General features: G+C 37.5%; 1 protein-coding gene across 3 annotated transcripts in view; it reads right to left on the bottom strand.

The window, feature by feature from the left end:
- The window catches only part of LOC117167561 (1-phosphatidylinositol 4,5-bisphosphate phosphodiesterase gamma-1), a 400,270-nt gene that overhangs the window by 228,467 nt on the left and 148,186 nt on the right, over window positions 1-23,617 (bottom strand). For all 3 annotated transcript variants that reach the window (XM_033352585.1, XM_033352586.1, XM_033352587.1), the window contains exon 9: window positions 2,915-3,096. In XM_033352585.1, the coding sequence (XP_033208476.1) occupies window positions 2,915-3,096 (182 nt within the window). The remainder of the gene's footprint in view (window positions 1-2,914; window positions 3,097-23,617) is intronic.

Genomic DNA, 23,617 nt, shown 5'->3' with positions numbered 1-23,617 from the left:
ATTAATTTTTTACCGCTTATTTAGGTCAGACAAAAACACTGTTTGGGCTTTTCGTAGTTGAAAATAACTAATATTTCGTGAGTTGTAATATTATCTGTCAATTTAACATGAACGCGTGAACCGATGACATTTCGATACGCCCTAATATTCGTGATTGAATTCTCGGCTACGGTCGACCACAAAATCACTGCTTTAGTGAAGCATACGGAGGAGAGGTATCAAGATTTCCAAAGGGGGCTGCAGCAACTGTACAAAAAATATTCGGTTAAAGTAATTATCCGCATTTCTACTGGGAGCCTATATCTTTTTTAGATGACAGCTGCTCCCAGTAGGACTATGCGATGGTTGTTTATCGCCCTTATCTAAATGTGTGTGTGTGTGTGTGTGACGTGCGCCGAAGAAAGGGGGCTTACTCTGAAAAGTTACATTTTTCAGGACGAGCGGTTGAAGTCGACCCGATAGACCGGACTTTTAGGAGAGAGGGAACACTCACGAAATCTTTCCTCTCCACTTACTACTACATTCTCACGGGAGGAGATAGGTCGTAGACGCGGCTCACGGACGGGGCATAGATGAGACGTGTAGACGGGATGGTGAGTGGTGGGACCCAACAAATCCATTATTAGCAATAATAACGCTCGGTTTTTTGCCCCGATGGTTTCATTAAAGAGAGTAGCTCGAAAACTATCGAAATGTGTCAAAACCTTGATTTCGATTTTTTTTAGAGTAAGCATAGCATCCTCCAAAGCCATCCCGCGCCTCGAATATCCGCACAAAATAGAGAACCTTGTAAGATTTTCTGTTCCTAACGAGAGTAAAGTGATAACGTGCTTTGCTGGAGGCTAAATTTTATTATTTCAATTTATAAATTAAAGTTTTTCTTCATGTGTTTTATTATTTTTTAATTATAGTGATTCTCATTTTTACCATACCGCTTAGAAGAAAATGTTTAGCTTTCTAGGGAGCTATCGATTTCGACCTTCGGCATGTTAACATTCTTTTCCTAGTCGCGAAAATACCGAATTCACATTAGTCATTTATGCCTCCTGTGGAACAAGTTTCACCTAGGGCGCGTAAGAAGAGTGTGGATGAGCGTTTTTCCAAGAGCTTGACTTTCAACATTTAATATTACGCGTTGCTCTCTTATGTCTGGGGAGTGATTGCGATTACTACCTGGCTATATGAGTAAAGCAAAATACTAGTCACTAAATGCAGTTTAAATTTTTAATTATGGTTCGTAGCACTGATTCTCTGGTTTACAATTAATGAATTTACGTCTGAGATTTTCCAGAGAATCAAAAGAATGTTGAATTTATTAAAAAATATACAGACATCTAAAGAATCCTAATTTCCAATCATCCACTCCAAAATGGCACGCACACTACTAGAATAATATTCAGAGAATCAGGATATTGATGCTTCTTTTGATATTGATATTTTAGAACACGGATTTATTTATAGCCTCAACAAAATATCTTAACAATATTTGGTAAAATATTTAACATTCGTATGAAAAGAAATAAATATGCAACTATAATATAAATAATCTATCGCGAAACGTCACATGCTTCAATATATGTTCTGCCTGGTAAAATTATACTAATGTTTCGGTAGTTACCAGTGAGAGATATAAAATATCACACGACTATATCCACTGTCTTACAAGGTATATGAATACTTGTAGATCTCGTCACGTACCCAATAGAAAAACATCCAGGTTCCTCGCAAGCCCTGAAGAGGATGTCGCCCTTCATAAAGAGATCTCGGAAGAGAGGATTTAGATCAATTGCACAAACAATTGTGCAAGTAATGATGCAGCGATAATTTTAACTGATTGGCTTGCTGAAACTTCGAAATTATCTTCGAGTATATAATAGTACCTTAAAGTTGATTAATTTATATTTTCCTCTATCAGTTTTTCTATTCGTTTATACGGCGAAGAAATTCTATTGTAATATTTCCGGTTTTTGTTGTTGACAAAAGTCATATTCGTGACTGGTGTTTTCCCAAGGAACATTTAAGAATAAACTGTAAATGTTTTGCTGCTTTTTCACGTTTCTGGAATAGGACTCGAAGCCGATTGGAATTTTCCTATTTACCATGCTGCTTTAATCCTTATTCCTTTTTTCAAGAATGTGACAGGCACAAAACAAAACCATCATGTACGGTGAACTCGACCACTACACCTATATGCTTTTTGGTGTCGATGAAACCGAATCTGGTGTCCAATTGCCCTATCATGTCAGGTTTTTGAGAAATTGATCCTTTCTGGCCATTTTTAATAACAACATAAGGTAAGAATCTGTCGTTCCAGAAACTTCGAGTGGGGCTAATATTAAGGATTTAACCTAGCATTTCAAGGTGATTATATTGAAAAAATCATTTCCACCATCTATCTTGGACGGTGACAGGTGGTCCAGTTCACCATCGACAATCCTCTTTTTTTGCGCGTGTGTGATTGGTGAGAAAACGATCCAGTAGTAAAAAGTTTTGAAATGAGCATACCTTCCGGAGGAGAACCCCACATCAGTATTTACATTAATGTTAAAAATAAGACAATTTACTACTGAACAGTAACAATCATTTTAAAAAAGGATTACATAATATAAGAGAATGATAGGCAGAAAAATCCGTTAAAAAAATAAGAATGAAATTTAGTATTCAACATATGCTAAGAATTTATGTACATAGAACCCAGGATGAACGGTTCCTAGTAGACATAATAGAATAGGAGCAAGCTTATCAATTCTACCTTGTACCCATGTACATCTATCGCAGCGGCCAATAGTTTTCTCTAATGTAACTTTTTAGGAACATTTTCAGGATACACTTACATGTACGATGCAAACTTTTGGTATAATGCTGTCATTTACAGAATTTTCTAATTTAGTTTGTGAAAACAATTCTTACATACCTAAATGAAATTGCATATGAATTAGATTCCTTTTCGCTAGGTCTTACTAAAAATGCTCCATCCGTAGGGACACGTTTAAGCATTTCTTCGGCCATAGTTCGTGAACAATCAGCATGCCACCATTCTTTTTCTTCGTGTTTACTTGGCTGAGGCACTGGTTCTTGTAATGTTATTACAAATTCCTAGTAAAAAACGAAATATTTCTTTAATTCCAGTTTTCAAATATTTGGTCGTACAATTGACCATAGTTTAACAGTTAGTGCATACTAATAGTATATTCTCCTAAAAACATAAATATGACTCAAAACAATGGAATTACATTTTTTGCATTTACAAAGGTTTTACCTATAAAACTAGAGGAAGTACTCATTCATTTAAATCCTATAACCTATAACCAACTAATGGATCCCTTAGCTGGGTAAAATTGTATTAAGTCAGATACTTCCAAATGATATGTAACGTCCATTTTAGTTAATTTTAGTTTTTTCTTTTTAAATTATATTTGAGAGGAATTTTTTCTGTTAAAACTCACACTGGGGCTCTGTCCCAGACCCCCGTAATATGACCTATCTACGTAGCATTTGCCATTTGTGTGGCAAAACTCTGCATTATAAAATATTATTTTTAAATTTGATATTTGGTAAGTTTCTGTTACTGAAAGGAAAAAATTAAACAAGCACTATAAAATAAACACAAAAATAAGAGAAGGGGGCAAAACATTACCAAATTTAAAATGTTTAACGACACCGGGTATGTTCACACCCGGGTGTGGATGAAAATGTTTAATTTGGCAATATTTTGCAATAAAGTGGTATTTTCGTGCTTATTAATTATAATTTTTATATACATACGTACGTTCCACTCACGAGGTTATACGTTTTCTCGGAAAGTTTTGAAGATTTTTGCTTGAAAGTACATTCAAAGGGCTAGAACACACTAGTCAAATCGTTTCAGTATCACTCGATCTGTTGTCGATAGCCAAATTATAGTTAGATAAGTGCTTTTTACAGTAAACGTTTTGAACCGGTATTCTTGTGCAACCATCCACTAGATCCACATATAATATACTCCGCTGCTGCTAAAAAGCTTAGAAAGTCTAAACACTTCGCCCAGTAGTGGGTTCAGCGATTTAGGGATTCGTAAACCATTGATGACCTGCCAAAACAAGTGGAGAAGCGAGCCACGACGTGCAAGGAGGCCAAAGCCATCATCGGGCTATTCCAGCGTGCCCCACTATGCGGCTACGTCAACCGTAGGCCAAACTCTCTCAAAAGGGAATAAACGTGAGCGTAAACACGATAAGACACAGATTAGCTGAGGCGAAGATCCATTATCGTACCACGAGGCAGAAACCTATTCTAGACAACAATGGGGACTGGACAATTTACCAGGCTAGGGCGTTCTAGACCTTTGAATGTACTTTCAAGCAAAAAAAAAAGAACAAAATATCTTCAAAACTTTCCAAGAAAACGTGTAACCTCGTGAGTGGAACAGACTGTAGTAATCTCACCAAAAACATCCATAAAACAAAAGGTTGTTCACGTACAACTTTATTTGTACAATTATTAAATTTGCGATATCAAAGTTGGGCAAGTAAAAAGAAAAAGACTATTATTAAATTAAAGGGTAACAAGTATTGAAAAATCAAAGTTGAGAATCGCATCGAGAAGATGTAGAACAGCACCCACAACTAAGGGGTTCTTAAGAGTAAACTTAACCTTTTAAAACCCCTGTTAGAACAAAATATAACAGAAAATTTTATTTTTTACTGCATTTCTAAATGTCAAGAGCTTCAATTTGAGGCACCCCAAATAAAAACGGACTGAAAGAAAAACTTGAAGCATAGTAGTGTTTTCTTCTCCCTACTTCCTGAATGATTGTATATATTATTGTTGTTAAACAATTGTTAATAAACAAAATATACACAAATACTATAAATAAATAACTTGCAAAAGTAATAGTTATAAAAGATTTCAATTTTAATATCAAAAGTTTTAATCGCAGTTGGAAATTATTTATTTCTTTGAATAATATGAAAGTACTAGAATTCCGTATATGGTGGTACATTTTATAAGAATCAAAAGACCTTACAACAGAGAATTTAGAAACATATGTGTGAATATGTGCCTTCATTTTCTATTGTTTTTTCGAAGTTGCATGCAAATGTTTGGAACTGCAAAATCATTTAAACTGTAACGTGAATAGATGTCCACGCGAGACCGTGTACACATAACAGTTATTACAGTCAAAATTAATTACATGATATTTTATTGAACTTCATTTCGAAATAAAATAATTGCGTGTGAAAGAATGAAACGCGCACTCAGCACGCTAATGTATTTGTAGTTAAAGCAAACAGTTGTTTCGAGAAAAGCACAAACAGAAAAGATTCAGGAAAAGTCTTCATACGATGCTCATTTTGTTTCAACATAAATGTAGCGTTATTAAATTCTTAGAATCAAGGCCGTTCATCCGCAATTTTTACTGCCACAGGTACAATACCTACAGCGAGAATTCCGGAAAATCACTTGAGTTAAAGAATGCAGTAAAAATATCTTGAAGTTAACATTTTAAGAAATTTACTTCTGTTAAGCAAGAGGCGAAAAGGCCAAGAAATCAATTAATATCTTATAAAAATATGGAATTTTCTGGAAACAGTGGTTGCTGCATGGCTTCAATTTACAATGAATCACAACGTGGAACTTTGAGTGGCTGGTCCTGGCCTTCACATGAAGTCGTTTTCCTTCGTTTGGATGGATCTCTAAGACAGAATACAAAAGGATAATATCCACGTTTCAGAAAGCATAAGATTCCAGTGGTTCTAAAGAATATTTTTAGGAAGGAAAAGATGCTAGAGTTTTCATTAGATTGGAAATGTTTATTACAGCGTCTTTTATCAATTGTAGCCGACGGATCGAATATGAATATTGGTGAAAAAAGCAGTTTGTGGCCTTGCTTGATCGAGAAAAAAAAGACATTTCTGGAATTCACCTACTTCTAGAAAATTTTCTATTCTGTGCATGGAAGTGTTTTAGCATGGAATGCAAACTATCGCTGAAGACAATGATTTAGTAATCATGCATTTTCCTAAATTCTATGCAGTAAAATCGACGGATCGACTTACCAATCCGTATAAGCTTGCGAGCTCTATTAACTTACGTTCAGAGTGATATGAATATTGATTTATTTGCAAAGTTTACTACATTCAGTTAACAAAATATGACAAAACTAAATTAATATGCTTCATAGCTGGTTTGAGGTACATATACTCACGTCTTTGGAAAAAAATTCTAGGAAATGAAAAGATCGTTTTCACCATTAATGAATACTTGAGAGGTTTGTTGGAAACACTTAAAAAGTAAGAAGACACACTCCTTTAGGTGGAAGGGAACTACTCTTCAAGAGCATCGTAAAAAAATGTAGAGTTGGATGCTTTTAATTTGCATGTATTCAAACTAAAAAGTGTATCTCTCCCCAGGAAGCAGCCCACTTATACGTCAGCAGACCAAAGTAATACTCTACAGTCAGATTTGGAACTGAAGCCGAAGAAACTGGACCACGGTACGGATAAACAATTATATGGTTTAAGGGGTTCGACGCATCACTGAATTCAAATTTGCCATTAGTTTTGAAAAATTAATTTGTTTAAGCAATTTGTTCAAACAAATTATTACAAAATTGAGTTTTTTAAAAACAAAGAACGGGATCGGCTTCTACGGAAAAAATATATCTGGAATAGTGGTTTTACTCGGTTAAATATATCATGTTATAAACAAATTACTTTATTCAGAACGCGTTCTCCTTATTAATATCAATTTGTTTATAACAAAATATATTTGATCGAGTAAAACTACTATTTCAGACGTATTTTTTCCGTAGAATCCAATTCTGGTATTCATTTTGCAAAAAACTTAATTTTGCAATATTTTTTTTAAAACATTGTTTTAACAAATTAATTTTGCAACATTAATGGCGAATTAGAATTCAGCGATGCCTCGAACCCCTTAAATCATATATAGTTTATATGTACCGTGGCCCAATTCCTTCGAACTGGAAAAGGGTTAAAACTTTGAAAAAGAGATTGGATTTTTCAGATTGAAGTATAATGCTTTTACATCAATTTAAGCTCAAACCCAATCGAATTGGTCATCAAGATATTTTTTTCAAAGATTTTTTACCCGTACACTCAATTTTTACCTCGTTTGCGGCTGCCATATTGAAATTTTCAAATAGGCCACACGGTCCCAGAAGTGGGTACAAAAAGAAACAATTTAAGCCAAAGATCATTAAAACCTACGAACAGGAATTTTGGAGCGAGCGGTGTTACAGTTGAGAAAGAAAGCCCCCCCCCCACCAAACACACACGCACACGCACACACACACAATTTTAAAAAAGGTTGAATAGCCACCACCTGTTCCTACTGGGAACAACCATCATCTAAAAATGACACTGGCTCCCAGTAGAACCGCAGCAAATCACACCTATGACCACGTATCACAATCGTGTATCTTGAGGATGCAAAGCGATCCCTTTTAAGGTCTTGATGCCTTTCCTCATTATCCTTCTCCTTAGCAGTGATGTTGTAATCGGCCTCTCCCTCCATACTTTCTACACAACCTCCTTTAGCCTCTACCTAACCTCTTGTGTACTAAACAGCCACGTTTCATTCAGCATCCCGTCCAGACCAGCTACCTTCGACCTTCTTAACTTCCCTATTTGTGTCTCTATCTCCTCTTTATTTAAATCATCCACCTCTGCCTTCATCGTTCTTCTACTTCCATCATCTCTCCTTCGTGCATCTGATCTCTGAAGCGATTCTTTAAAACACTCCCTCCACTTCTCACTCTTTATATTTTCGCTTATCGCCACTCTACACTTCATAAATCTATTTGTTATAATCCACACACCCCCCTCTGTCTTAACGCATGTCAACTCCTCGTCCAGATCTTTCTCCTTTTCCTGTTCCTCATTCTTACACAGAAATCTGAAATTCTTTCTCAATTCTACGTAGTCCTCCCTTTTTGCATTTTCCTCTTTCTGCTTTTTGAACTCCCTTTTCATACTTTTATATTCCCTAAACCACTAGGGCTTTATAATTCCTTTATTCTTCTTACTGAATATCTTATTTTGAACACACCCTTTCACTTTGTCTTCCAATTCCTCCCTCATCTCTTCCCCCTTTAAAGCGTACCTTCCCTAACTGATCTAGATACTTCTCTATTGCCTCCCTTGTACAGCACACCCTTACTCCCAACGACAATTCTTCTCCATCTTGTCTTCCGCCGAGCCCTCCCCCCCCCTTATCCACAACCCTGATAGCTGATGGTCTGATCCTATCCTCCCTTGCAATGGGAATATCTTCGTCTCCTTTCACCCTTGCATATTTATTACTACATAACCTATCACCGATACCCCTACCTTACTTAATTATGTATATTCTCTTTCTTTGTTCCCTGCTATCATACCATTCGCCACCGCCCAGACTCTATCATTCATCCAGTCTCGTCGAATTTTCCTTTCGAAGTTGACCCTTTCCTGTGAAGGGCCCCTTTCCACCAAATTCTGGCACTAAATCCCCTCTCACTCCAGTACAACCATGCCCTCCTCGCTCTCTCACCTAGCAAGTCTTCCACCCTTTCTTGAATCCTTTCTATCCCATCCTTATTGTTACAAACTTACACGTTACCCCTTCTATATCTACTGCCCTCATTTGCTTGCACGCCCTCCTTCTCATTCTCTCTATGATCTTATTCCTCTAATCAATCCATAAACTTCGTTATAATTCCTCTACTGGCCCTTCCTTTCTTCTTAACTCTGAACGCCCCCTGAAGCATTCACCTGTACTGCCTTGGGAACGTTGGCTCTACTCTATCACATCCTTTTCTCTCTACCCACGTCTCTACTAATCCTACCACATCAAATTCCTGGATATAATACCAGAAATCATCATCTTTCTTTTTTACCCCTTCTTCCCATAACCGCATTTTTATCCACGTTTATTTTCCGATACTTTACCTTCGCCAAGTTTCCTTAACTCCTCTCCCTCCCAGCACTTTCGTTCAAAATTCTTTGCACATTTCTATCCTTCCTCGTCAAATCTTGATCGATGAAAACCTCTTTATCCTCCATTCACTAAAGCCATTTCTCCGCCCTTTCCTTCCACACCCTAATTTTCTATTCCACCCGCCTAATTTTATCTTCTTTTTCCTTCCTTACAGACAAACCTTCCTCTCTAATCCTTCTAATTTGTCCCTCAGCTCTTTGACCTTTTTTTCGTTCCTAATCTCTTACCCTCAGGTCGTCCCCCATATTTTCCATTTTCTCTATAGCCTCCCATACTTCTTCTCTCAACCCGATAAATCACTTGTTAACTTCCCGAGAGCCTCCTTCTCCCACTGTTCCTTGATTGGCGGGGGGGGGGGGTATTTTCCTCCTCCCCGACGCAAAACGACACCGGGCCACGCACAGATTCCGGCCGTGGCATGTGGCAAATTTCCTCCCAGTCCAATTCACTCCCAGCACTGTCAGTACTCTCGCTTACCACCTTCCTCACCCCCACGTACCGCTCGTCCATCGGTAATTAGGAGCGCTCTATTCATCAACATCCCCCAACCCTCAGCGAATAAACCTTGTTCCCCTCGAGGGCCCAACCCCCTAACCACAAACTCCCCCGATTCCTCGCCGACTTAACCTAACTTTCCTTATTTGACCGAATCCCACCCCACAACTACAATGAAAATTAATTTTGAACTCTCAAACACACCCCTCACAACCCTACTCACCTCCTGGGCTTCTATCCTCACAGTCCACTCACAACTTCCACGCGAAAACATATGCTGCTTGGTTGTCAGCAGTTTTGTCTTATTCCGTGTGTGGTTAAAGGTCCTCAATTCTTGGGCGAACTTGCGAAACCTTTCCGCGAACGGTCTACTGGACGTTATGTAGTCAATCAGACACTGAACACGGGATGCATTCTGTCTTGCCCATCCAATCTTCTTGTTCAGTTGATGCATGTGTTTTTTTTATCTTTTGATTCATCGTCGATCTCACAGTACCATAAACTGAACAATGAATGGTCCCAATATATCGGACACCTCTGACATATCCTCACGAAGAGAGGCATCCATTTCATCCCGCGCTGGGTCTCAATGAGGTTTTCTCATCTTCGTTTTTAGATTATTCATGTAGCGGTTGAGGAAGTGCTCTTTGCACACATCCAGTATTTAAGGAAAAGACACGTTAAATATGTAATGACTGATGCAAACCGTGCTGAAGCTTTCGGTGTTTCTGGCACCACAGAGTATGCATACGCGCTATAAATCCGCTTCTAGCAGGGATAATGCTGGCATGGCAGCAGTCTACCAAACCATCCTTGAGTTGATTAGTCCACTCAATGTGGGCGTTTAACCGGTTTGTCATCGTGTTTCCATCAAAATTATTTTCAGCACGCCGAACTCTAGGGTAATGAATATTGTTTACATACAAATAAAAGATTATGTTAAGTAATTTTCTTCATTGTGGGGGCCATGAGAGGTCCGCTATTTTGAAAAATTGCAAAAGGCCATATGGCATGAAAAAGTGGAAGCTTCAACGAAAATTGTGAGCCCGATAACAAACCTTTATCTTGCAAACTGAAGTTTGAGGGAGGTTGCTGATTTGACAGTGGTCCCGAAGGAATTAACCCCCAAGCGGAGGTGTGAAAACCGTGCCGAAAGCTGAATGGCACCTGGGTGACGTGTCTAGAACGGTGAATCTGGGATACCGAGCGAACTCTCAGAGTTCGTAGCCTTATCCTTGCATGCGGGGCTCTACAAGGATGGACGAACCCCTTTCCCTAGCTTCTCGTGAGAAAAACAACGGCAGCATCAAACATAGTTGCAGTAAGTGCGGTTTAAAACAACAGAACGCGCAGGGCTCCCCACAATGAATCGGCTAACAATACCGACCACTCTAGAGCTGAGGGAGCAAATGAAGATGTATTCAGTGCGATGGATCGGCGGAATCTCGGGACCTTTAGGTGGACGGAGTGACTGAATCATGACTTGCTAGAGTGCTACGATGCAAGTGCAGCCCCGGAACGGGGTTACAAGGCACAGGTGCATGCTCTGTGGTGCGAGAAACACCCGGAGCTATCGCACTTTTCGCATCAACGTCTGCGAAACTATGCCGAACTACTCCAAAAAAGGGGCTATGTAAGCGGACGCCTACTCTACCAGAGCTAGAAAAAGCCGGCAACAGAGAAAGAGAGGCGACACTAAGACCAACCGCAGGCAGACATCCGATAGAGGAAGAGCGACGCTGTATGACCCGGAGAAACATCAACACCAAAGCTTCTAGAAAGCCTAAAGATCTGGCTGAAATAGATGACGAACTTCGTGGACATTTTTCCGAAGAATCCGACCTCTGGGCTATCTATTATTGTGTGTATAATGCAGCGAGAGCTTTGGCCGATGCGAACCGTAAAACAAAACCAACAGTTGATCATAAGACCAAAAGACGAATGCATCAACTCGACATAAAGATAGTCTGGGCAAGACAGTACGCGTCCCGCACTCAGTGTGTGATTGACCACATCACATCTGGAAGGAATTTTACCACCATATTGTTGAGAGAATACGGATACTATCTGACGCTAAGAGAAGTCTAGAGCAGAGGGAGAGCTGGGTCAGAGAACATCAACAGTTTCTCTCTGAGGCATTTAAACTCTTCCAAGACCCTACATTTACTGTCGACCACCCGCCCAATCCAGAGGTCGCAGTATTTTGGAGAGAATTCTACGAAGTGCAGCATAGACTGGACGAAGACTCAGAAAATATAAATAGCTTCAAGGAGCTGTGTGATGCCCTCATAACACCTGATGAAGAATGCCCACCCATCACTAACGAGGAGGTGAAAAAAGTATTAAGAGGGATGAAGAACTATTCCGCTCCGGGACCAGATTGTATCAAAACCTTCTGGTGGAAGAAGTTTCCTTCAACCCATCAGCATTTGGCCCGTATTTTCACCCAATATTTAAAGTCGGAAGAGCCGATTCCGGAGTGGTTGGTGGAAGGGCGCACAATACTTCTGCCGAAAATAGGCAACTTAGCTGACCCGAAGAATTACAGGTCAATCACTTGTCTGAACACACTGTATAAGATATTCATAGCTATCCTAAATGATAGGATTGTTCGGGCAATTGAACCTGTGTGGCAAGATATGTATGAACAACGAGGCTTAAAGAAAAACGTAGCGGGATAATGGGAGAACCTGCTCATCGATAGATGTGTCCGCAAAGCTGCAGCCACTATCTCTAGCACTTCGCCATTCCAACGGATACTTTTGTAGCAAACCCGCAGATCGAAAGTACAAGGTCACTCATGTATTTTACATGGACGATCTTAAGATCTATGCTGAAACCAAAGAGCAACTACATCTAGTTCTGGGGATTGTCGAACGATATACTAAGGAAATTGGAATGGAATTTGGGTTAAACAAATGCGCCAAGGTTTATTTGAAGGGAGGAAAACTTAATGGCATCCCTGAAGACCCTAAGCTCGTCGATAGAAGGCTAATCGACACCTTTGCGCTAGAGAGACTTATACATACCAGGGCGTGCCACAGAGCTGCATTCAGGATGTAACATCTATAAAGGATACTCTCCGAAGCAGATACAAAACGTCTCATCCGGCAAATTTGGTCTTCCGAACTGTCGGCGAGGAACAAAGTATCTGCAACGAACATTCTTGCGGTCATTCATTTGGAGTGGTTCCATAGACGAAGAACGAGCTCAGATCCCTGAATGGCCAGAAAGCACGAAAAAGTGGGCAAAGGAGCGTTTCTGTACAAAGCAGCGGAGGATGCTGCTGAAACACTCGAACTTAACTACAGTATTAGGGGTAAGCAAAATGCATCAAATCTTATCTATCTTAAGTACTCACTCTTGAAAGCCCGGATTCAGAAAGCACAAGAGAAAAACTTTCGTGAACAGCTCCTCGATAAAAGGATGCACGGTATCTTCCACAGAAATGTGGAAGATCAGTCAATGTCGTGTGAGATAACTTTTGCTTTGCTTAAATCAGCTGGATTGAAGTCTGGTATGGATGGTTTCATTTTAGCATGCCAAGACGGTGTCAATTCCACCTTAATATACCTTCGCCACATTTCAAGCCAAAACATTGTAACAAAGTTACAAGCACCCCACTATCATATGGCCCTGCGGGCCCATGATTAGGAGTGGGGAACAGCACCCCCAGTCCTTAATTACCGAAACCTGCCCCGAGGAGCTCAGTCTTTTGAGTCTTGTGTTCCCTGCACGCCTGCCTCGTCTCGTGCTCACTACAAGTGGTAGTCGGTACCTCTTTCACCACTTCGCACCCCCTTGGTTTCCTGAGGCCACCAACCCACCAAGACGCCACGCGATCCTCCAGGATCTCAGCCCCCTCGCTGAACAACTAACTACTCCGGATTCATCCCCATCACTCGCCCGCTCTTGGCTTCGCCGCCTGGTTCGCGTTTGTGAGATTTTGGGACTTTTGGAGTCAACCGACTGTAAGTTTGGTTTAAATAAACCTGATTTTTTATTTACATTGTTACCAATCATTGACTTCACCCATTATTCTCGACTTTCAAATCCTAATCCTTCCTTTAATTTGCGAGATCCCTTACAAATTTGGCGCCCTCCTTGAAAACCCCACAATCCCCACGAAAATCGTATAAGTCGAGAAAAGAAGTCAAAATGATTAGGGTAAAAAAATTACAAGTTGATTCATGTGTGCCATTGAATAAAGTTGAATTTTAATGTTAAGAAGAAAAATGTTGAAAATTGATTTTTGTAAATTTATAATTTGATTTGAAAATAATGTTGTAGAAAAAGTGCGGGTAGGATATATGTAGTTTAGCTCGAATAAAGTACTGGTAGACTGTTATATATGTCCTATAAAAGTTTGGTGGGACAACAGCCCAATTTCAAGTTCCACCATCGACAATAGAAATTAAAATCACCCTGATAAAAAATGCCTTATTCGTACTCCTTGTAGCAGGATTGGATAAGTGAAGGGTAAAAAATAAAATCAAAATAAATAAGTATAAAAGAATGCGGAAATAGGAAAAAGGTTAAGATAGAATAGGAAAAATAAGTCGGTTTACAAAAAACTAGAAGAAAATTGAATAATAAATACGGAAATTAGAAAAGAAAGCGGCGTCAGTAACGAAAATTGGCGCGCGAACTAGGAACCAGTGACGTCATACAGACAACCCTAACACTTCCCGCCCCCAGTGGATACCTCCGCAACACGGTCAGGTCAAGCGCAACCGCAAAGTAGTAGAAACCGAGACGCTCACTTAAGTGAACGTGCCGGTTTTTAATCAGCCGTAAAGAACCCCTGAGCTAGTCCGTAAAAAAGAAGAGAGGTGTTAGGTAAAGAATTAAAAAATCGAATGAAGTTAAGGTGGGGTAGAATAAAAATTATTCCAAAAATGGCAAATCAGGTCGAAAATACAAGAGAAAATAGGGAAACTAATGAAATCCCGGAAATTATACTGGAAGAAAATAATGAACAAGCAGTTGCGGGTAATTTTGAAGACGAAAATATTATTATTTAATCGGTCGAAGGAGAAAATAGAATAGAAGAATTAGCAAGAAATTTGAACTTAGAATTCGTGACGGTACGAAATAGAGAGTTAGAATTGGGGGAAAAAGATACATATCAAGCGAAAGGTGCAATCCCAAGAACGACAACACAAAAACAGACAGAAAGTAAATCAAACCCAAACAGTCAAAACCATACCTCACATAGACACGAAATTGAAATTGAAAGAAAGAGATAGGATAGAAAAAGAAAGAGCAGAGAAAGCAAGAGTAGGTCGCGAAAAATTACGAATGGAAATAGAAAGACAAGAGAAAAAAAAAGTGAGAATGAATAATAGAATCAATAAACGAATGAGGAACAAGAGTTAATAAATTTTGAAGAAAAGAAAAGTGATAAAATTAAAATCAAAAAACTTTCATGAGAAATTAAAATTTGAAACGATAAAATGGATAGAATTTTAAATTCAACTCAAAATTTAATTTCTCAAAGTAGTAAGTCAATAAATGTGCCAAATACGGTTCATTTCGAAGAGACAGAATTAGATTTTAATAAGCAAAGGCACTCGTTAGCAGGTGCACGGAATAGAATGACAATAAATAGGGGTAGCGGTCAAGGTGAAGAATACTCATTACCGAGACCGATACAAAGGCAATCAATTATACGAAAATCAAATCTACCTCAATGTCAAACAGACTTGCAAGGTGTAATAGATAGAAGTAGAGGGACCGATATGGAAAGAGAAGAGACGAATGAAAATAATATGAATGAAATTCCAGCAACTCTCCTTCCTTTCGGAATGATACAAACCCCTTTCCAACCAATGCCAAATTCGCCGATTAAATTTAAAAACAACACGGACAATAGTCCAACTTATTTTCTAAATAATTTAATCAGATTTAAAAGAGGGTATAAATTAACGAACGAAACATTTTAGAAAATTTAGATGTTGTTTTCGAAGACGAAGCATTAGGTTGGTTTCAAGTAAATAAAAATAATTAGCAATGCTTAAATCAATTTATTGACGATTTTAAAGAAACTTACTTAAATGAGAGATATACTGAAACAATTAAAAATAAAATAAAATTTTACAATCAGAAAAAAGACCAAGACATTCATGCATTTGTTCCAGAAATTAAACAATTATTTAAAAAATTAATGCGACGTCCGCGATTAGAAGGCAATTAAGAAAGACCTACGAAAATTTGAGAATTGAATATAAAGTGTACATTTCAAGAAATGCTTTTTCGAATTTTTCATAATTAGAAATATTAGATCGAGAATAGGAAACAGAATTATCAAAATCTAAAATTAGAGGTCAACAATTAAGCATTTTAGATAAAGAGGATAATAAAAATAACAAAAGTAAAAATGATTCAGGAAATGATAAAAATCAAAATAATATTAAAAATGAGAATCAAAATAGAAATCAAAACAGGAACAAAATCAAGAAAGACAATTTAGGCCGAGGTATCGTAACCAACAAAATATGCAACAATACAAACCAAGATTCCCAAATGGAATCCAAAATTTTTTAATCCAAGATTTTCAAATAAAAATTCGAATTATACAAATAATGTAAGATATACAGGAAACCAGAGGTCTATGCATAATAACAGTAATTTTAAAAATCAAAACACAGCTGGCCAAGCATTATTATATGCAATGAATCAGCGGAAGAAAATAATAGCAAGTTAGCAGACAAAAAGGATTATAAAAATCAGAATAAAAATTCAAAAAATTTAAAAGAGGAAAATAGTAGGGATAATAGTAATGGTGAAATAAATTCAAGTCGACAGGATTTTATGGATCCAAACTCAAGAAACCAAAATTTTAATTACAGATCGCGAGAACCCTTAACATGCTACAATTGCGGGAAAATAGGCCATTTTCGACGGGATTGTTGGTATAGTTTAGGTCAGGGAAACGCATACGGTCGCTATTAAAGGCGGAAAATAGTAGACAAAACAAGATTCCACCTTATAAGTTTCGAAAATCATAAATTTGAAGTGTTAGTTGACACCGGTGCAACCCACTCTTATATAGGTGAAAATTTTTTAAATACAGTAAAAAAATTAGATTACGAAATTAAAAAACCAATAAATGACACATTAATGGTAGCTAATGGTCAAAAATTAAAAATTACAGGACAGGTTTTGATCCCTATGACTGGTACCAAATTTAAGATCGATAGGAATATTAGGAACCGACATGATTAAAAGACTGGGTTTAAAAATGGATTATGAGAAAAAGATTTGGTGGTTAACACAATTACCAAACATTAAATATGCGATTGAATCAAAGTTAATTAGAATGCAGGAGCCAATATTTAAAGAAAAGAAAGAAAATGCGAAAGAGAATGAGAATAGGGAAAGTGATAAGAGTAAATTAAAATTCGGATCCAAGATTAGTCTGCGAAACTACATTGTAACAAAGTTACAAGCATCCCACTATCATAAGGACCTGCGGGCCTATGATTAGGAGTGGGGAACAGCACCTTCAGTCCTTAATTACCGAAACCTGCCATTCTGTGCCGGCCCAGCCGGCACAGAATGTACGGGGGCATGGTGCCCCACACCCTAAACCCTATAAGGCGAGCGACGTAACACTGGCGCGTGCCAGCGCACAGTGGGCCAGGAGACCCGATTTCGTGGCCAAAAGTCGATTCTTGAATTCGGAAAAATGAAATGGACTACTAAATTGAGGAAGAATTGAAGTATTTTTGACGACAATTATACGTTGATTAATGAATTTTTATTCCGATGATATAGGCACAAAGTAGAAAATCTTTCTAAAATTAGTAATGCTACTGACGTTCGTGGAATACGTATTTTTATTCCAAGAAATCGATTCCAAACCTCCTACCTACATTTATTTTATTAATCAAAGTGTAAACTTTCTCTGAAGTCAATTGAATCTGGAATTGTCAATTGCAATTTAATACAATCATATTATAAGTGAATGTAGAACAAGATTATACAGCAGAGCACCTGCTTCCGATTGCTCATAACATCACATAACACAACATGTTGAGTTCTGAAATATATGAATGTGTTCCTTCGAATGTGCACATGAGCATAGGTGTGCTACTTTTTGCTACTTTTCATTGATTCGCTGCTTATAGTATATATATACATGGCCGCGCACAACCATGCCATGGCGTATAGAGCGCTGCGCTGCTGCTGGCTTACCTTCATTTGTTTTCCTAGCCGCATCAACGAGGACGTACGAACTCACTTGTTTCGGCAATCCGCTTTCCGTCCACATTCCGTGTGTAGATATTAACTCCTCAAAACTGATAATGTAGAAACAACTGTTTTCTACATTTTATCGAAAATGGAATTGAATGTCAATAACATTGGAAGTGCAGATGTTGAGAGATTAAAAGCCTCTTGGAGAGCTCTCAAAAGTAGACGCTCTGAAAAATACAAAGCTGCGAGGAGGATCATGGATAAGTTTGAGACGAAAAATGCTGAATAATTGAATTCCGAATTTCCAGTTTTATTGACCATGAAAACTGAGCTAGAATATTTAACATCTTCTCATCTTGGTCGTCCAAGCCTAGAATTTCATGAGAAATCTGATCACTCAAAGCGGCGGGAATCTGCAAAAATCAGTACTGAACAGAAGCACGATCCGGAGAAACTATTAATGGCTTCATGCTATGCAGCAAATCGAACTGATAAGAAAGATTTATATACTGCTCTCAAGAAGGTTTCAGAAAACTTGGAGCAACCAAGAAAAGTTAGAAAATTGTTGGAGGCAGCGGAAATTCCAATAAAAAAAAGACTGTTGAAGAAGCTCTTACTTTCCTTCTCGATAATTCCGTAACTAAATCTGTGTACACAAATATACGGTTGGAAAGCAAAAACTGCGGTGCTGATATTTGGCCGTCGTACAATTGTGTTAGAGAAGTTAAGATGCAATGTAGACCACCCGAAGAAAACATTTCGATTTCGGAGAAAAAAGCAGAGGTAACTCTGCAGGCCTTGTTGAATCACACTTCCAGTAGGATTGTGGAATCGCAAAATTTGGGTAGTACGGAAATGGATCTTTCGTTGATGTGTTCGTGGGGTATGGATGGTAGTACTGGTCATTCACCTTACAAGCAATCTTTTAAATCAGCAGAAGACAATGAGAGTCTCAGTGATGAAAGCTTGTTTGTAACTTCTCTCATCCCTTTAAGATTGTCCAATGCGGAATATGGTATTCTTTGGAATAACAGAGCGTCTCAATCGCCAAGATCTTGTCGCCCTATTCAGATACTGCAAACTAAAGAAACCGAGGCAATTGTTTTGAATCAAAAAAAGAACATTGAGAATCAAATTGATAAGCTAGAAACTCATAGAGTTGCATTAGATGATAGACGGAGTATTCGAATCCATTTTTCTTTGTTCTTAACATTGATAGACGGCAAAGTACTGAACATAATAACAGGGACAAAATCCATGCAAACTTGCCCCATCTGCCATTCAACTCCTAAGTTCTTCAATGACCTGTTCAATAAGCTGAAGGACCTATTTCTACCAGACGTTAATTCGTTGATGTATGGACTCAGTCCATTACATGCGTGGATCAGGATACTAGAATGCTTCTTGCACATTTCGTACAGGCTTCCTCTCAAGGTCTGGCAAGTAAGATCTCCTGCTCAAAAAGAAATATTTGCTCAGCGGAAAAAAAGGTTCAAGAGATTTTGTGGGAAAAGTTGGGATTGATAGTGGATAAACCAAAACCAGGAGGCTCTGGTACTACGAACGATGGGAACACAACTCGACGAGCTTTTGGAAATACAGATGAACTTGCAGAACATCTTGGACTTGACTGTGAGTTACTTCGTAATTTCAAAACAATTTTAACCGCTATGTCACAACAGCTCCCGATAAATCTACTTGGGTTTGGAAAACTTTGTGATTCTACTGCCCGAATATACTTAACTCACTACAACTGGTACCCTATGCCTTCAACGTCACATAATATACTCATTCACGGAGCCGCAATCATAAGCACAAGCATGTTACCGGTAGGAATGCTTGGCGAAGAAGCTTCTGAAGCTCGCATCAGAGACTATAAGAATTATAGACAATTTCACAGCAGAAAACACGACCGCCAAGCTAATATGTATAAGTTTTATAGAGTAATGGATTCTTCCGATCCACTCATTTTTGCGATCAGTGTTCATTCGCGACTTCAGAAGAAGAAATTTTTCCCCATTTCCGAAAATGTCAGAGTTTTACTCGCTGCGCCTCCAGTAAATGTGATACCAGAAGACGCAACATCCAGTTCCGATATAGCAGATCGAGAAGATGAAGAGGCTAATCTTTCAGAAACTGAAATTCTGCTAGACGAAATTGAATTGACCGATGAAGATGGAGATGTAACTCACAACAATTTGTAAGCGAAAACCATTTGAAAGTGTGAGAGGCAAGGGGACTCACTCAAATCAAGCACCCCGAGTAGTGCGAGGCAAGGGGACTCACTTAACTCAAGCACCCCGAATAGTGAGGGGCAAGGGGACTCAATAGAATCAAGTACGTTTAGTTTTTCGAAATTTCAACTCCAGATTCAGAGTCAGAGCCTCTAAAAACCCTTAAATACCACTTTTTAAGTGAATCCAATAATTTTTTGAAATTATCGTCCGCCATATTGGATCAGCCATTTTGTTTTCCGAAATTCTGACATCAGATTCGCAATCAGAGCCCTCAAAGACCCCTAGATACCACTTTCCAAGTATATCCAATAATTTTTCGTGTTGAATGTCCGCCATATTGAATCCGCCATTTTTTTAAATTCTGACTTCGGATTTGCATTCAGCGCCCTCTAAAACCCCTGGATACCACTTTTTAAGTGGATCCAATGATTTTTTGAAAATAGGCTCCGCCATATTGGATCCGCCATTTTGTTTTTTGGAATTTTGACATCAGATTCGGAATCAGCACCTTCGAAAACCATATATTAGTGTCCGTGCAATTCATTGTTGTACATTTCTATATTTTTTCCGACTTTTCGCCACGAAACCGGGTCTTCTGGCTCACTGTGCAGCGTAGGCGTCCAAAGATTAGATAAGCAGGCTAGTCAAAATATTAAGAGAGAAAGGAAAACAAATAACGATAGAAACAAAATAAATACAAAGTTATAGGTGAAAAATGAAGATAGGAATTTAAATACAGAATTTAAAGGGCCATTGGAATGCATTAAAGAGAAAAATGAGTCTAAATTAAAGACGGAATTAGATGAAAAGGAGGAAAAAATGATTCAATAATAGAAAAATTATCCGCAATTAGGAAAAGTAATTCGTATAAATTTAGGAATAATGCGGTTATTAATAATAATATAAAACGCGTAAAAATAGAAAGAAAGAAAAATTTAGAATTTTGCGAGGAGATTTCTGAAGGGATAATAGAGTTGAATGAAGCACAACAAGTGCAATTGGAAAATTTAATTAAAAGAAAAATTACAAATCAAGGAACAGAGTTAAAACCGACACATCTAACTAGTCATAAAATAGATGTGCAAGGTCATGCACCAATTAAGCAAAGATACTATTATGTATCGCCAAAAATTAGAGAGTTTATGTATAAGGAAGTAGACAGGCTTTTAGAGGTAAAAGTCATAGAACCTTCTAGTAGTGACTGGTCAAACCCTATAGTCAGCATATCACCAGATACCACTAGACGAAGAATCGAAACCAATCACAGCTTTTATAGTACCAGTCAAAGGAATGTATCAATTTAAAAGGATGCCATTTTGATTAACAAATGCTCCTGCTACATTTCAGCGCCTGATGGACAAAATAATAACACCAGAATTAAAGCCAAATGTATTTTGTTATCTTGATCATATAATTATAGTTTCAAAAAATTTTGAAGAGCATTTAAAATATTTAGAAATAGTTTTAGATAAAATTGAAAATGCAGGTTTAACAATTGGTTTGGATAAATGCGAATTTGAATGTTCAGAAATAAAATATTTGGGTTTTAAAGTTAACGAAAAAGGATTACAAGTTGATGAAGAAAAAATAGAACCAGTTTTAAATTTTCCGAAGCCTAAGACAATAAAACAAGTTCAAAGATTAATAGAAATGGCATCATGGTACAGAAAATTTATCCCAAAATTTGCAGAAATAATAGAGCCACTGCAAAAGCTATTAAAAAAGGAAGTAAAGTGGAAATGGACTGATAAACAGGAACAGGCATTTACGACTATAAAACACTTACTAACGACAGCACCAATCTTAGCTTGTCCTGATTTTGGAAGTCCATTTCAACTTGAAACTGATGCTAGTGATATAGGATTAGGAGCTGTTTTAACACGAACAATAAACGGCGAAAATTATGTAATAGCGTTTGCGAGTAGAGGTCTAAATGGAGCTGAACGTAAATACTCAGTTTCAGAAAAAGAATGTTTAGCAGTAGTTTGGGCGATTATAAAATTTAGACCATACTTGGAAGGCTATTCTTTTAAGGTTATCACAGAACATATTGCATTAAAATGGTTGCACAATTTAAAAAATCCAACAGGTAGATTGGCAAAATTGGCTTTAGAATTATTAGAGTACGATTACGAAATTGTGTACAGAAAGGGAAGTTTAAACCATGTCCCAGATGCATTATCAAGATCAAAGGAAAATGAAATAAAAGTTTCTAGTATTTTATCAAGTATTGTAGAAAACAAATTAACGTATACGCGATAATCAATTGTACTTTTATAGACCCGACCCTTTAAAATCAAGCTTAAATTTATATAGCAACCCGTGGGAATTAACAATACCGAAAGAATTGCGAGAACAAATTTTGATTGAAAATCACGATAATAAACAAGCAGGACACTCAGGCATGGAAAAAACATATGCGAAAATTTCCGAAAATTATTTTTGGCCCGGAATGTATTCTGCAACTCTTAAATATGTGAGAGAATGCGATATTTTTCAGAAAATAAAACCAAAAGTAAACAATCAGATAGGTTTGATGGGAAAGCGAATAATCGAAGAACCATGGACTGTAGTCGCATCTGATATGATGGGTCCATTACCAATGACAAAATCGAGAAATCAATACATTTTAGTGTTTGTTGAAATGTTTACAAAATGGGTCGAAATCATTCCAGTTAAAAATAAATTATCGTCAACCGTTGAAAAAGAATTTCATAAGCGAGGTAATTAAAAATTCAGATATTGCAAATGAAACGCAATCTAGATATTACAATCTTAAACGTAGACCTATAACTTTTGAAATTGTCGAAAGAGTACTAAAAAACAATAAAACACTGTCGAACAAAGGGGAAGGAATAGCTCAAAAATTGAATAAAAATTTTGAAGGACCATTTTTTATTAAAGCAAAGATTTCACCAACAATCTACGAATTAAAAACGAAAAATGGAAAATCACTAGGTAAGTGGAATGTTAAAGATATCAAAAAATTTAATAGCAGAGAGTAGATTTTGATTTGGATTTTTCTTTGAAATAGCATGCATGTTAATGATTTAATTGTTACACCAATGACAAAAACAGAAAAATAAAACAAACACCGACATTTACAAAAACAACAAAAAACAGAAAAGGCATTTATTTTCAGAATAATGGATCCACGTTTAGTCCTCAAATGCAAGGATTGCCTTCTAGCTAGAATGGAGGAGATAGATAGAAGGAGGGGGGCCGAAGTCGAAAAGGAAATGAAGAAGGCAATAAAAAAGATCAGAGAAAGAAAAAACCTGGAAATAAAAGTATGAATGAAAAGGCTTTTAAAATATGGACAAGAAAAATATATAAAAGATGCAACAAGGGCAAGAAGAGAAAAACAGTTAGAAAAAGAGAAAATAAAAAGAAAGGAAGAACAGGAGGAGAAAGTAAGAAGAAGGAAAGAAATAAAAAAAGTTATGAAGAAAGCCGAGGAAAATAGAAAGGAGCTACGACCCATTAAAGAAGAAAAAGAATAGTCATCGACGGATTGGGACACAGACGTTTGAACAAAAATAATAAAATAGTTTACTTTTCCAAATACACCACAGATATATGCCTTCTGCATTTTTCCCGCAAGCGTTCTAGCATATTGTTGACACGCAGAGATGCTTTTTAGGCTATTAGCAAGTGAAAGCTTGGCACCTCCAAGAGCGCCGATGATAAGGACGATCAGTTTAACA

The sequence above is a fragment of the Belonocnema kinseyi genome, chromosome 2 (genome assembly GCF_010883055.1).
Source record: "Belonocnema kinseyi isolate 2016_QV_RU_SX_M_011 chromosome 2, B_treatae_v1, whole genome shotgun sequence".
Classification (NCBI taxonomy): Eukaryota; Metazoa; Arthropoda; class Insecta; order Hymenoptera; family Cynipidae; genus Belonocnema; species Belonocnema kinseyi.
This window is presented reverse-complemented; position numbering and strand designations above follow the sequence as displayed.